This window comes from Maylandia zebra, linkage group LG6, assembly GCF_041146795.1.
Source record: "Maylandia zebra isolate NMK-2024a linkage group LG6, Mzebra_GT3a, whole genome shotgun sequence".
NCBI classification, from domain to species: domain Eukaryota; kingdom Metazoa; phylum Chordata; class Actinopteri; order Cichliformes; family Cichlidae; genus Maylandia; species Maylandia zebra.
Window position 1 is genome coordinate 36,591,994 of NC_135172.1, and position 14,276 is coordinate 36,606,269.

Below are 14,276 nucleotides of genomic sequence, written 5' to 3' on the forward strand. Positions count from 1 at the left end.
TCTAAAACCCAGAAAGGCCCTAAAAAATTCCACTGGGGTGCATTAGATAAAAGCTGCCAGTGTCTGACAAGAACCCATTTAAGCCTTACTAATACGGCTGTTTTCTGCCCTCTAATGATAGTGACATCGGCCATTTCAAACATTTGCAGGTAGCTATTTGGTCATTACCTGAATTCCTTTAAAAGATGAAAAATGAGACTTCAGTTCCTCTCACGGACAGTGAACAGCAGAGACAGCCGTACAGATGCCGGGAGCATCCTCTGCTGCTGGAAAGCTCACCGAGTTTCACCACACGGTGGCCCTGTGTCTCCTTCTCGACGCTTCTCCTCGCCTCAGCCGCCGTAAAACCGAGACTCCCTCCCTCCTTCTCCACCACGACCTCCTCCTCCTCCTCGTCCTCCCTCTACTTCCACTCTTTCCTCCCGTCGCGCTGCGCAGAGCCACAGACGGTCCTCCAGCTCCGTGCAGCCCGGTGCGAAGATGGTCGGCGGCTTGTGTGCTCGCAGGCTGGCCCGACGGTCGCGGTCCGCGCTCATAGCTGCCCTCACGGTGCTGCTGGTGCAGACGCTGATTGTGTGGAACTTCAGCACCCTCGACTCCGGGGAAGAAAGAGAAAACGGAGGGTCAAACGTGCGGGAGAAGAGGGACCGGGTCGCGGGCAACAAAGCCGCTGGCAGCCACTATTTCCAGCACGGGGACAAGCAGCGGCAGCATCTCCCTCCGCCTGGGAGAGGGGGGTCTCGCCACACACAGCAGCCGGTAAGACAGAGGCGCTGCCGATGTATTCATATCGTATCCCCCGCGAAAAAAAGACTGTCTCGCCGGGGATGAATGGGGTTGGCAGGCAGGTCAAACATCTCCACGCACACGGCAGGGCCCAAATGAGTGTTTGAATTGTTGTCAGTAGAGCAAAGGCTGTCTCGCAAGGAAATGATAGGATGTCAGATGCAAAGCGAGCCCTTTTTTTTTACTCTACCAGTGCTGGGAGACTGGCATCCTCGGCTGGATGCTCGCTTTGGTCTGGAGCCACACTGCACCGTTTGAACGTCCGTTTAAATGAACGCACTCGTGTCCAGACTTGAGTTTGAAATGCCAAAGCTGAGTATGAAATCTGGAGTCAGCCCGCACACACGCTGCTCTCTCCAGTGTGGAATAATAGCACAGAGGGGTAAATCCTTCTCTAAATAAGGCTGTTTTAATAGCAGAGTCAGTGGCTGAGGTTGTAGCCTATACCTGTCATGCTCTGTTTGGTATTTCAAGTCAACTACAGTTGCTGCATGGCTCAGCAGCACTGTCTCAGCAGGCCAAATAGAAACATAACCTAATTTGCAAAGTAGTTTTGGAGTGTACAGAGAGCCTGTTTGTGAAAACAGGAACAGTTTTATTGGTTGTGGCAGCGTGAATCACGAAGCACAAGACAGACGTGGAGCCGAAACAAACTCCCAGACCAGCATAATGAACATCTTCAAAACAATATGAATAAATCAATAATACTAAATCAAGTTAAGTTATTGCCTGTGGGAGTGTACCCATTTACAGTCATTTAGAGAATCTAATTTCACGTTTGACTCTTTGAAAATCTTTAAAAAAAACTGGCTTCTACAAATCCAAATATTTATTTGCAGGTTCCACAAAATGACATTTTTTGCCAGAGGCTAACATACTGAACGGTTCCACAGTTCTTCCACACATCGTTTGATTAATTTTCACAACCTGATGTATCAGATTACATTCTCGAAAACCGAGCTTCTGACTGGGGTTCTTGTCAAGCAGCTAGGTTGCCCTGAAAAAGTTGGACACCGTTGTTCCTGGCAAGTGTGCAGTAGTTTCCCTTCATAAAGCTGCCAGTCATTCATGTGTAGCCCACTCCTCATCCACCATGCAACCAGTAGATAACAGGCTTTGATGTAGTTTGATACACTGTGTGACAGCCAGTCTCTCAGAGCCGTGCACTGTATCATCTGTCTCCTCCGCAGATTTTCTAGTGATTCACTCGCTTCATGTGGTGGGACACTGAGTTCCACCTGCCGGCATCTCCGCAATGCAAAGTCACGCCGAAGCAAGGTTATATTTGAGTCAGTATTCTATTTTTTGACAGAGAATCCTCTAATGAAATATCCCTGCATAACTCCTGTGTAGACAGTGGTCCTTCTTAGTGAGTTTATCTTCTAACGCTTTATGGTTTTATATCTATTTTAATGTGTTGTACATGTATGACATAAGAGTAACAGTTGGGTGTCAAGACCTTTTTTTTCCTCGCTGCTTTAAAAACAATCTGCCAGATGTATATGACTGTTAAAGCACATACAGTCAGCCTGTATCCAGTCAGTACAGCCTATGAGCGCACTTGCTCCATGCCTGTCGGATTTCTGCTTGCTCTCTCCACTTTGGTGGCCCCCCCGGATTCATAAATTCAACTGGTGCTCTCGGCCACATACACTGGTTAATCGCTGCATTTTTTTTTTCGCCTTGTGGCTGGTTTGTGTGTGTGTTTTTGTGTATGTGGCTTGGCATGGCAGAGTTGTCCAGCCTAAGGCTGATGCATAATTACCTGCTAACTGATGCTATATGAGTCACCACATCAGAGAGAGGGGATAGCAGCATTTTGATCCAGAATAGAATGAGCCACAAGCTACAGTATGACAATAGAAGAATTTCTATGTGATAACTTGTGTTGGATGGAAACATTATGCATAGCTTTGGATGTGTCATCCCAGCAGGCAGGAGCTACAGTTGTCATTAGTGGTTGTTTCCTGTCGTGTCTCTTCAGGGAAATTCTGCTCGAGAGTGTAGACATTTTCTTTTCTAGTCCAACAGACACCACGGCTTTCCTTCACAAATAACTGGATTTAATCACGAGTGATATTATGTCAGCTCTGAATTTGTCTTTTCACGCACGCTGTGGCTACCTGTTAAAGATTCATGACCAAAAAGTTCTGCACGTATTAATTAGTCTGTCTTGTTTTGCCTGACATCGGTTTATTACAAGAATTAGTATCATGATTATTATTAATAGGTGCTTATTAAGGCGGTGCTGGTGATAGATGTGAAAAACTGTTAATGTGCCAGAATTAAACCAATCTACCTTCAGCAGCAGACTGAGGAAAGCTCTGAAAAGAGTCTGGCTTCACATCTGGTCGTCAGCGGTTTCTTTCCATCTGCTGCACTAGTCATATACTATCATCATCCCCATGTGCCCAGCGGGTGTCCACCTCACACGTGTTGTAAAGAGTTTTCCCATTAGTCATGGTAAGACACGTAACATTACCACTGATGTACACTTTTTCCATTGTGCTGAGTTTTCCTAATGGTTTCCAATAGCAAATATGGCATTACAAACCATCTGGAGATGTCTTTTTACTGTTTTTTCAACATGTTTCCACAGTGTGGTGATGATATATGATGTGCTTAACCTCAAATTATTATAAATTTTATTGTAATATAAAGATATTCAATACAGAGACACATTTGGCTTTGGTGTATATCCAATTTCTTCAAAGAAGCAAAAAACAGCAGATATGTTAATCAAATTGTTTGTGATTGACAAGGCCTTGTTAGTTCTGAGTCGGAGCAAAACACAAGTTTTGCTCTCAAATTAGGGAAAAATTTTTGGGAGGAAGCTTCCGATTGCTGTCCTGTGAGCTGTATCTCTAGGTGTTCACATCCTTGGCCACACTTTGCTTGAATATCAATATTTTATTGTCATTAAAATGGATTTAAAGAGTGTCAGAATTAACATCAAGTTTAAAATGGAAACATTTTTTCTCTAGTCATGCTGGGACCAACGTTCATCTTGCCATCATGCACACCGCCTCACATGTACACCTTAGATTTGTCATATTTAGGAGCTTTGTTAAAATCCATTGTTGCTACCATCTATCCTCCAACTACCACCACCACAACCAACACTGTGTCCGTGATCACACTGCTGACTCACACTGACACACATACACACCAGCACGCTCAACAAACACCCAAAATGTTGTGTGCGTGCAGGGAAACAGTTCCCCACAAACACCCACATGCACTTAGAAATTTATAGCTACACACAGAGTGTGCGTCATTTTTTTGTTTTCAAATTTCCCTTTTTGAATGTACATATACATGTAGTGCTGTAGTTTAAAGAGCAGACAGGATAAACGATTGCATTTGTGCTAATGTTGTCTATATTTATGAGCAAATGTTCATTTTTTTTTTCCAAGAAATGTCCACTGCTTGTGCTTCTTGTGCCCCCTTTTGCTAGCAAACACTGGAAAATAATGATAAAAAGCTTTTTAAAAAGTGTAACATGAAAGAGCAGCTCAGATTTACACCACGGTGAAACAAATAATAGATTAAGATACAGCCGCTCACCTAACTGACAGTAATGTTGGCTTAAATCCCCCCAAGTGAAGCAGTAAAGAACTGGCAAGTCTGCAGAGAGAGTTAAAGATTAGACTGTGTGCTGTGTTTACATTCATCCATCCATCCATTCCATCCATTCGCTTCCGCTTATCCTTTTCAGGGTCGCGGGGGGCGCTGGAGCCTATCCCAGCTGTCATAGGGCGAGAGGCAGGGTACACCTTTTACATTCATTCACATGTTAATTGTCATTCATGCAAATTTGATTTTTGACTGTGACACTTCGGGCATGCACTGTAAATCACTGTGAAGTAATACAAAAGTGTGATTGTATTATGAGTTTAGGGTCAAAATATTCATTTGTCCTTCCCTGAAAGTCTTTTGTTCACTTTGTGATAAAAGCTGCTTGTTCACCTTCTTCCATTTTTAAATTCAGTGCTTTCTCACGTTGCCTTCCTGGCAGTATCACTTGCCCCGGCGCTACTTCATGCACCAGTCACTGTCAGTGCTGGGTTTTGTATCCTGTCAAAGCCATTTTCACAGTGGTAATTGTCAGTTAAATTGGCACTCCCCTAAAGTAAATCGTTGTAGAGTGCGAGCTATTCTGTTTTAAACAGACCTTTGAACGTACATAATTACAGTCCATGAAGATGCACTGTGTGATTTAAAAATTCAAACGTCTCAATCATTACATCAATAAAGTGTTATTTTGTTAAACCTGTAATGAGGCAAAAGTAAAGCACAGCCTGCCCGTCAGTGCATCCAACTGTGGTTGTGCTTTTACACACAGGGAGTTTCTTTTTTTAAGTGCCTTTAGTCACAGAGAGAGGTGGGAACATATTCAGATCTAAGGGAGGAAGTGTGCACCTCAGACTTGAAAGAGACACATCGAAAACCCAAGACACTTTGATGTTGAAGTGTAATTTGTATACGTGACACCGGTGCTTCTTCCAGCAACGGAAAAAACATTTTATCATTATCATAATGCAATACTCTTAAAACCCTGTCATGTTATTTCACTAAGCTGAGCCTACTAAAAGGCAAAAATGTCAGTGTCAGTGTGGCATCCTAAAACTTTGATTATGTGCTCTGTAGCATGGAGACTGAAAGTTTCATAGAATCCACAGCACAGATATTTCCCTGTTTAACACTCTTCCTAGCACACATTATGCATGTATTGGAAGCTTTTTCAGTGTAATCAGTTTGCACCATTCGCTCCCTTGTCTTCCTCTTCTCCACTGACATTGTGCAAAGGAGGAACAGCCATTTAACTATTCAACAGGTGTCACAGCATGAGAAACATACTTATCAGGAGCAGAACACAGAGAAGAATGACTCACACAGTCCTGTCAGTCATCTTGACTCTTGCTTAGGAGATGAGCATCAAGCGTGTTCCATTAATTAATTATTTAACAGTTCAAAGGGCTAACAGCATCATGAAATTAACTCACTGTCCGGTAGGTTTCTACTATAGTTTACAAAAAAAAAACCGGAATCAGCAGCAATAATTTTGATAATTGTTTAATAGATCAACAAATTTATGCAAGTGCATTTCTTTTATTTATTTTCATTTTCTCAAATTTAAGCGTAAGAATGATGTTTCTTTTGTTCTGTTGGTTGGAGATGATGGTCGATCTCCATGCAAGATGACGACGCTGACATTTTATTCAATCAAAAATTAATGAAAAATCGAACTGATGAGGTTAACGTCCGTAATGACAAGGCAGATGCTTATCAGACAAGCTTCGCAGCTTTTTCCTTAATGACTGTTTTTCTGGACAAGAGGAATGAGAATCTAAATGTTATTCTCCCGTTTACCGAAAAACTGTCAAACGTGTCACTCCAAAATCGGGCTGAATTTTGGGGAGTCCATGAGGGTTAACACCAACTGCGGTAAACCCCTAAGAACTATATACCTGTCATTGATATTTTTTTTCATATTGCATTTGCATCTGCAACTTATTAGTTAGTTAGCTAATGGGTGGCATAGTAATAACTACAACCACAGCAATGACATGAAGTCAGTGACAAAGGGGACCTGGCTTTTGCCCTAGAAAGTCCAAAACTATGGACAACCTGCCTCTTATTTATTTATTTAATTCACTTTTTATTTTTTTATTATTTCTGTATATATTATTTCTGTGAACCTTATAATCAAGTCTTTTTTTTTTAATAACAATTCAAGCCCATGCATTTTCTCAGCTGCATGAAAGCTAAATATAAACTGGATTTACTGTCAGTCCATTTCTACATGTGCTACCCAGCTATCTGTTGTTTACACAATTGCTTCCCAAGTGTTTTTATAGTACCTCAGCTAACTTTTACATTTTTTTAAAAGAAATATGGGAGTTGTTGATGTTGCATCAGGTCAAGCGCACTTAAATCCATATGTATTACAGTACACTCCATCAGGTTGTTCTTTTGCTGATAGTTCCTTTTTCCTGCAGTGCACACACAAAAAGTGTGAACTTCCTCCAAAAGCTATTTGAACTACAAAAGCTTTCTCCAGTCCTAAAGTGCTTTGTGAGTCTTTGTGTCCTGTGTAGATGCCGTTGTGTTGGTTATGTTTGTTCACTCGTTTATGCAGGTTTTCCCATAAATTTGAAAGGGATAAAGTTGAAAGAAAATCAGCTTCGGTGTCTCTCAGTGCACTCTCAGAGTAATGTGCCAACACATTAGACTCTGTATATGGATGTGTTTCTGTGTGAGATGTGCTCTGCTTGATGCCTTTGTTTGCCTCATCTGTAAAACTGCACAATCAAAGCTCATAACTACTGTTCATGGTGCTTCCGCCACGTCAACTCAAACAAAGCTCACTATTATCACTCATTACAGCTCTGCGTCAACCCGACATTTGCATACACAGAAATCACTACACACCACAACTTCAGACCAGCCAACTCTCCTGCCTCAGTGTGACATACCCCACCCCACCTCTCCGTCACCCACCCTGCCCTTCATCCTCCCATCATCCGTTGCCTGTCGTTACAGATGGTTTCATTCCCCAACTAGAGCTGGGCGATAGAACGATAACGATATGTATCGCGATATAACTTTTACTCGATAGAGAAATTAAGCTATCGCGATAGACCTCGCCGCTCTTGTCCTCTTAAAAAAAAAAAAAAGGTCAGCCAATCCAAATTAAGTAGCGCAGAGCCGAACCAATCACAGCCGCAGCGTCACGTCGCGTGACTTGTTACGTACAGCACAAGTGCCAAGCCGCACGTGTGTTTGTTTGGGAAGCAGCCAGCGCGTAATGGAGGAAATGAGTGCGCCGACTAGAAAAATCAACCGAGCGTAACCAAAGAGAAAACAGATAATGGTTCCAATGCCGGAGAGATTGTCGAACGGAAGAGCCATAGAAGTTCCGTAGTGGGAAGGTATTTCGGCTATTTCAAGTCTGACAAAAAACAGAGTAGCGTGCACTGTAAATTGTGCCGAAAGCAAGTCTGGAAATACAATAAACTGGTGCATGCGTCACACTGTGCGCCACGTTATTGTTTCGGTGAAATGAATTTCTACAATACTGTTACTGTTAATTCTACTCTCTGCAGTGTTTAAATGCTTACATATACACACAGTTACTGTCCCTCCACACATACGACTCGGTTCTGCTTCTATGCCGCAGCTTTGTTTACTTTTTCCCACCGAGGCTTCTAGACTTCTGATTGGCCAATATTTCTGCACGGTTAGGAATCTAGCGCCACCTGCTGCTTTGGCATGTTCATAGCAGCGTTTTCCTTCATTTCTGCCTTTATGTGTGGACGGGATTATTTTTTAAAACGAAAACGGAAAATCTCCGTTTTCAAAAATACCCGTGTACGTGTGGACGTAGCCTCAGTCTCTGACTGGAAGCGCTAATTCGTCATTCGGCTTTTGTCAGACTAAAGTAACTGTTAAAACTGTTTGAAAAGCTCAGCTATACAACAAGGAGAGATTGAGAATTTCCTTTTAGTTCTCAGTTTATTTGATATTGACAAAAGTTAGTCAGTTTTGTCTGTTCTTCTGTAAAACAAACTAAGATTTATTTTTAGAATTAATATTTTGTTTCTAAGTGGAATTGACAATTTAGTCTGTTTTGTTTGTTCTATTTTGAAACTTAAACGCTTTAGCGGCTGCCTTTTGTATAGTTTGCAATATTTGCCTTTATTTATCTGAAAAAGTCTCATGTTCCTTAAGTACATCTACCCTGTTGAACTTATTATGGGAAATAAATATTTAAATAAAAACAAGCTGCTGATTATTTCACATTTTACTTGTGAGCAACGGCACATTTAAATCTTACAAATATAGTTATTTGGCTTATATCGTGATAGATATCGTTATCGCCTGAAATGAAAAAAACATATCGTGATATGAAAAAATCTCATATCGCCCAGCTCTATCCCCAACACATTAATAACGCATCATCCAGATGAATAAAGCTATAAAATACGTAGCGTTGCCAATAATCCCACAGGTAAGAGGCTTAGCAGACAGCCTTAAGGGAGGGAGAGACAGAGAGACGAACTTTGGGGGGGGGGGGTGAAATTAGATTTATCTAAAATCGGGTATCCATGTTAATATTTAGCACAGAGTTTAAAGGCTGAATATAAATGCACACATACACGCACAAACACTGGTTTGGACTAGAACCTCGCCATATGGAGGGATTATTATACCAGTTTTTTGTTTTTTTTTTTAATCTTGCTGTTTTTGAGTTTCAGGGTTATCCCTTTAAAAAGAGCGTTTATTTTTTGTGTAAACAGTAAAGAGATGAATGCCACCCACTGAAAAACTCAGATTCCATATGTAAAAATGTTTTTTAACAAACAATGAACAATCAGTCTGACAAAGCTAGATGTTTGAAGCTCAGTTAAACAAAAGTAATACATATTACCATGCACAGTAATCAGAGATTAGCAAAACTCAAGCGCAGTCCTGTTGATTTTCATTTACTAACGCTTAATAAATTACAAATCTCGTGAGAGTCTTAGATGTAACTGAGAAATATTCTGCCAATTTTTTTACACGATCATGGTTGATTGGCAATTTGCTGATTAATAAAAACAGGTGTGAGCATCTCTGAAGCAGTGCTGTCTGAGAAAATAAACTCGATGATGACAGATCCTGAGGTCATAAGCGCTATCTTAGTCTTTCTGATTTGATGTTAAAAAGCCTATTTTACATTCAGCTTGAAGAAAATTGGCCATTAAAAGACTAAACGCTGTGAGAAATTATCACCCACTATTTTTTTTTAAATATAAAAATCATCTCTGCCACCGGTGCACACAAACTGTTTGAGTTCAGTTTTTGATTGATTTAACAACTCATTTCTGCAACTCTGCAGCTGGTTTCTGCTAAAACACAAACTCAAGTAATCTTTATCTTTTTTCTAAAGGAACATACAGTAAGTGATTTGCTTTCCTCCTGGTGTAGGCTGTCAAGTAGACATGATGAGAAACTGCAGGTCAGATTTTCTGTACTGGCACTCACGTCTCTTTTCTTGCTGATGTTTTGGCCTTGATGACACTGCACACTGCATATGTAGCATCTCTGTTGGATACCCTGCAGCATTCACCATGAATGAGCTTTTGCTGTGGCTCATTAAACAGTATGGAGATTGTTCCTCTTTTAACCCTAATGGTCACATCTTACTTAGGATGACAGTCTTGTCAATGAGGAAGCACATGACAGACTGTCCACTTCCCTTAAATCGTTGCAGCAACATGCAACACACTGGTCCACATGTAAAATGCAAATACATTAACATGTAATCATGCCCACACGTACTAATGACACTGACAATGAGCCAGCGCCTTGCTATTTCCTCCTCAACATGCCATACACTAATCTCCATGTACTGTGTTATTGTAGTAAGACAGAGGGAGGGAGGATGACAGAAAGAGAAAAGAGCACATGGCGGTGTGGTGAAGACACAGGGTAAAGACATGATGGCTGGGTAGAGATAGGGCTATCCGGTCTGTCAGGGAAAGCTTTTGTCCTTCCAGTCCCGTAGAGCAAGAGAAGAAGAACTGACAGCAGTGCTTTTATTCCTCTTCCTCCTCATCTTTTTTTTCTTCTTCTCACAACTGGAGCTGAATGCCAACAGCCCAGAAGACTTGTCTGCGTGATTAAGAGAGAAAGTCAGAGGGGAAAGAAAAGAGAGATAGAGACATGCAGAGAAAGAAAGACAGATATGTAAGACAGAAGAAAACTGGAAGAAGAAATGTTGGATGGAAAAAAGAAAAGATGAACGTCTCATCCCTTCTACAAATCCGATGTCGACTCAAATCCCAGCGTAATCCTCTGGGGAACCCGGTTTGGTTTGAAGGCTTGTTAGTGTAGCTTGAGTCCCACTGGCATAGACTTCTGTGGTTGGAGACCGTTTCTGGAAACTAACCTGAGCCCAAATAGTCTCCACTCCTTCAGGGTTCAGGTCTGTAATTTTTCTCTCTGTTGGTAAAATCTTAGATTTAGTGGAAATCTGGTGCCAAGACAGTGATCAGCAGGTTTTATCAACCGTAAATATATAATAAGAGCTCTGATTTGGGATTAGACTGAGGAAGATGTTTGAAAGAATAATCTCAGCTTGATGTTTCAACACAACTGACTTGGTGTGACTCCACTGGTTTACTTCTTCACTCTGACTGATAAGTTGTTCCATTAGGATATTTCTTTGTATTAACCATGGATAAAATTCTAGCATGCAAGCTCCATGCATGCAATGGGGCAGTCACCTACCTGGTTTACTTTAAATAATAAAAATGCAAGCAGGTGAATATTAAAGAACAACATCACATTATTTGCAAAATAATGCAAAAGTATGATTTAAATTCACCTATAAGTATCAGTATAATATGTATCCATTCATGTATTCTTCCCCTTGTGGGGGAGTTGTGGGGGAGCTGGAGCCTATAACAACTGTTGTAGGGCCAAAAGTAGGGTACATTCTAGACAGATAGCTAATTTGTGGCAGCGACAGAGACAGATAAGACACAAATAGAGACAGATAACCCTTCAAACCTTCATTCGATTTAGAATTACCAATTAATCTAACCCCCTGCATGTCTTTGGACTGTGGGAGAAAGCACAAGCACCCGCAAAGAATCCACGCAGAAATTGGGCGAACATGCAAACTCCACACAAAATGGATGGAAAGTACCGTCCCTACACACTGCTCCCCGGGCACCCAATGGCTGCCCACTGCTGAGTGAATGGGTTAAATGCAGAGAGGAATTTCCCCACGGGGATCAATAAAGTACACTTTCTTTTCTTTCTATGAGGCAATAGTGCACCACAACACTGTGCTTCCTACCCCAAATCAGTCTTTTTTATTTTTTTCTCTTGCTTTAAAATTTTCTTTGCTCTTGAATGCTTGACAAACAAAGACACAAACGACAGAATAAGAAACACAAAGCTAAGCAAGCCAGAGTAATTAGGACACAATTAGGGAATTAGAGAAATGAATGAGACAAAGACAGGAAGTATTATGATTAACAAAATAAAACAGGAAATGCCAAACACAGTAACAAACAGCACACTTTGAAGCAGGAAGACAGAAAACTGGAATGGCCAGAATGGTTAAAGACTAAGAAACCTGAAGGAGGAGAACTATAAAATCAACACGAGATCATAAACATAACAAAAACCGAACTAGGACTATTATTTGTGTGAGTTTTTTCTCTCCTCACGAGTGTCCCGGTTTAAGCTTGAGTTTGGTCTCCAACAGCTCCTAAGGTAAATACCATTTCCTGTTTAACTGCATTGACCAGCTAGTTATGGTTTGGCCCGTGGCAGGTTGCAGGTAGAGTCATACATTCAACAGAGCTGAAACCTGAAAACCTGCTGTGTTGGAAATCAAGTTGATTGTATCAAGCAGTCAAGAATAAAAATTGTTGAAAAATAGTCAAATATGGTGTGATGGGGGTAACTGAGTCACATTTAGTCACAAATTGGAGAACAGTCATTACAAAGCAGAGGGATTAAAAAACAGTTAAAGGCATTTGAAAAGGAGTTAAATCTAGATATGAAAGTCTGTAGTAATTAAGAACAAGAGCAAGTAACACTAAAACTTAAAATTAAAATCCACAAAGGAGTTGCTGGATAGTCAAATGTTTGGTTGAAGCCCTAGTTGTATTAATTCAACAATATTCTGAACATTATTTAGATTGCACAGAGTGGTTTAATTAATCTCTTACAAATAAATATTTAGAAAAGCAGCATTAAAGATACATTAAGGATATGTTAGATTAAAATTAATGTGCTCAGATTACACTAACATAAAGAGGTTATCTCCTGTGATAAAATCGTAAAGTGCGGCGATGTTTGAAAGAACAAATCATAATCGTGATCATGACATGTTATGCGGGAGAGTTTATTGCCAAGGTCATATTAAGTAATCCCTCACCATGAAGTCAATTGTAACAGTTCAGCTGAAGCTGCCCTTGCTGTCGGGTAGCCACTGTACAGGAAATTCTCAGGTACACTAGAGACAGCAGGGATGCACCAGTAGATGCAAACACCTACATAAAATGCCTACATGTGCATACACACTCCCACACACTCTTCAGTGTCCCTTCTGTGCTAAAGGCACGCAACAGCAGAATGCATAAAATCATTAAAATGGTCTCTGTCCTGAATCACAAAAAACACTCACACATGCAATCTGCCTCTCACAGACGTACACACCCCTACTGCATGGACACAAAGGTTTTCATCATTCTGCTTTCTCCCTTGGCTCATGCATAACATACACACGCTTTGGGAGTAAATAAAATTATAAAGCACCACCTGAATAGCTGCTCTTCAGTATTCATATTAAAGCACCGGGAACAGCCGGAGAGCTGGTACCCATTACTGAACAGGTGTTTTCTCCATCAGCAGCGCATTTAGATCCTGTCTGTCCTTCCTGCCTGCTTCCACTCTGCCGAACACTTTAAGTGCAGAGCTCATGAGATTTCGACGCAGACGCTCCCATATTTTTCACCATTCTCCTTAAATACTCGCTCAGTCTCTTCATACCACTCTTTCACTCCCCGGTCGTCCTCTCCTGCCTCCTCTTCTTCTCCCTTCTCAAGTGGGGATGTCTTACCGCACTGCTGAGTCGTTCTCTGGTCCTCCAGACGCCGCAGGCCTCCCAAATCAGCTTCAATGAGGAGCCCTGCAGAGGCTGTCGCTGCCGGGGAGAAATTGCGGTGTAATTGAGCTGCGTGATAATAATACGTTCTTCTCTCTGATTTCCTACCAGCGGTGAATCATCAACACCATCATCATCATGCCATCACATCAGCAACGCTCCGTAGACGCTTCCACACTGCCACCGCCTGAGTTGACCTGCTCTTTCACTAGACTCTCTTTCTTGTCGATTGCTCTCGTTCCACTTATTTTATTCCCATTTCCTCTCGCTTTTACTTTCCCTCACTTTGTGCTCTCCACTACTCACCCTTCTCATCTGTCTCCAGCTATACTTCCAGTTTCTGTTCTACTTCATTGGATACAGGGCCTCAGAGGTATAGAGAAATTACACTGTACAAAAAAAAACATGTATATGTGTGAGCAGGAAACAGGGGGCAAAGGAAGAGAAGTTAATTAGGAAGTGTGATTGTGCAAGCGTAATATCAAACACATTTTGGATACATACTACATAAAGCATTCATGATTCTATTTCAGTAAACAGGGAAGCTTGGTCATTTTTTCACAATAGCACTTAACAATTAGCTCAAGTGTTGCATGTTTTTCACTCTCAAGACCCAAGCTCACGTGTATGAGTTATACTTCATGTATAACGGCCTCTGTGTTTCCTGCAATGGCCGTTACAGGGAGTTTGCTAAAGGTGAAAGACTGGGTATGCCTGCATATCAAAAGAAAGGGAGAGGAAAGGTTAATCCATACACATGCACTTTGTTGTAAAGGAGAAAAAGAGAAGTTAAACGGAGGTTGAGAATTTGCCAAGG

General features: G+C 41.3%; 1 protein-coding gene across 1 annotated transcript in view; it reads left to right on the forward strand.

Moving 5' to 3' along the window:
* The first annotated feature begins 394 nt into the window (after positions 1-394).
* Positions 395-14,276, forward strand: part of xylt1 (xylosyltransferase I) — an 80,646-nt gene continuing 66,764 nt past the window's right edge. The window contains exon 1 of the mRNA XM_004538933.5: positions 395-759. Coding sequence (XP_004538990.1) covers positions 481-759 — 279 coding nt within the window. The 5' untranslated portion in view covers positions 395-480. The remainder of the gene's footprint in view (positions 760-14,276) is intronic.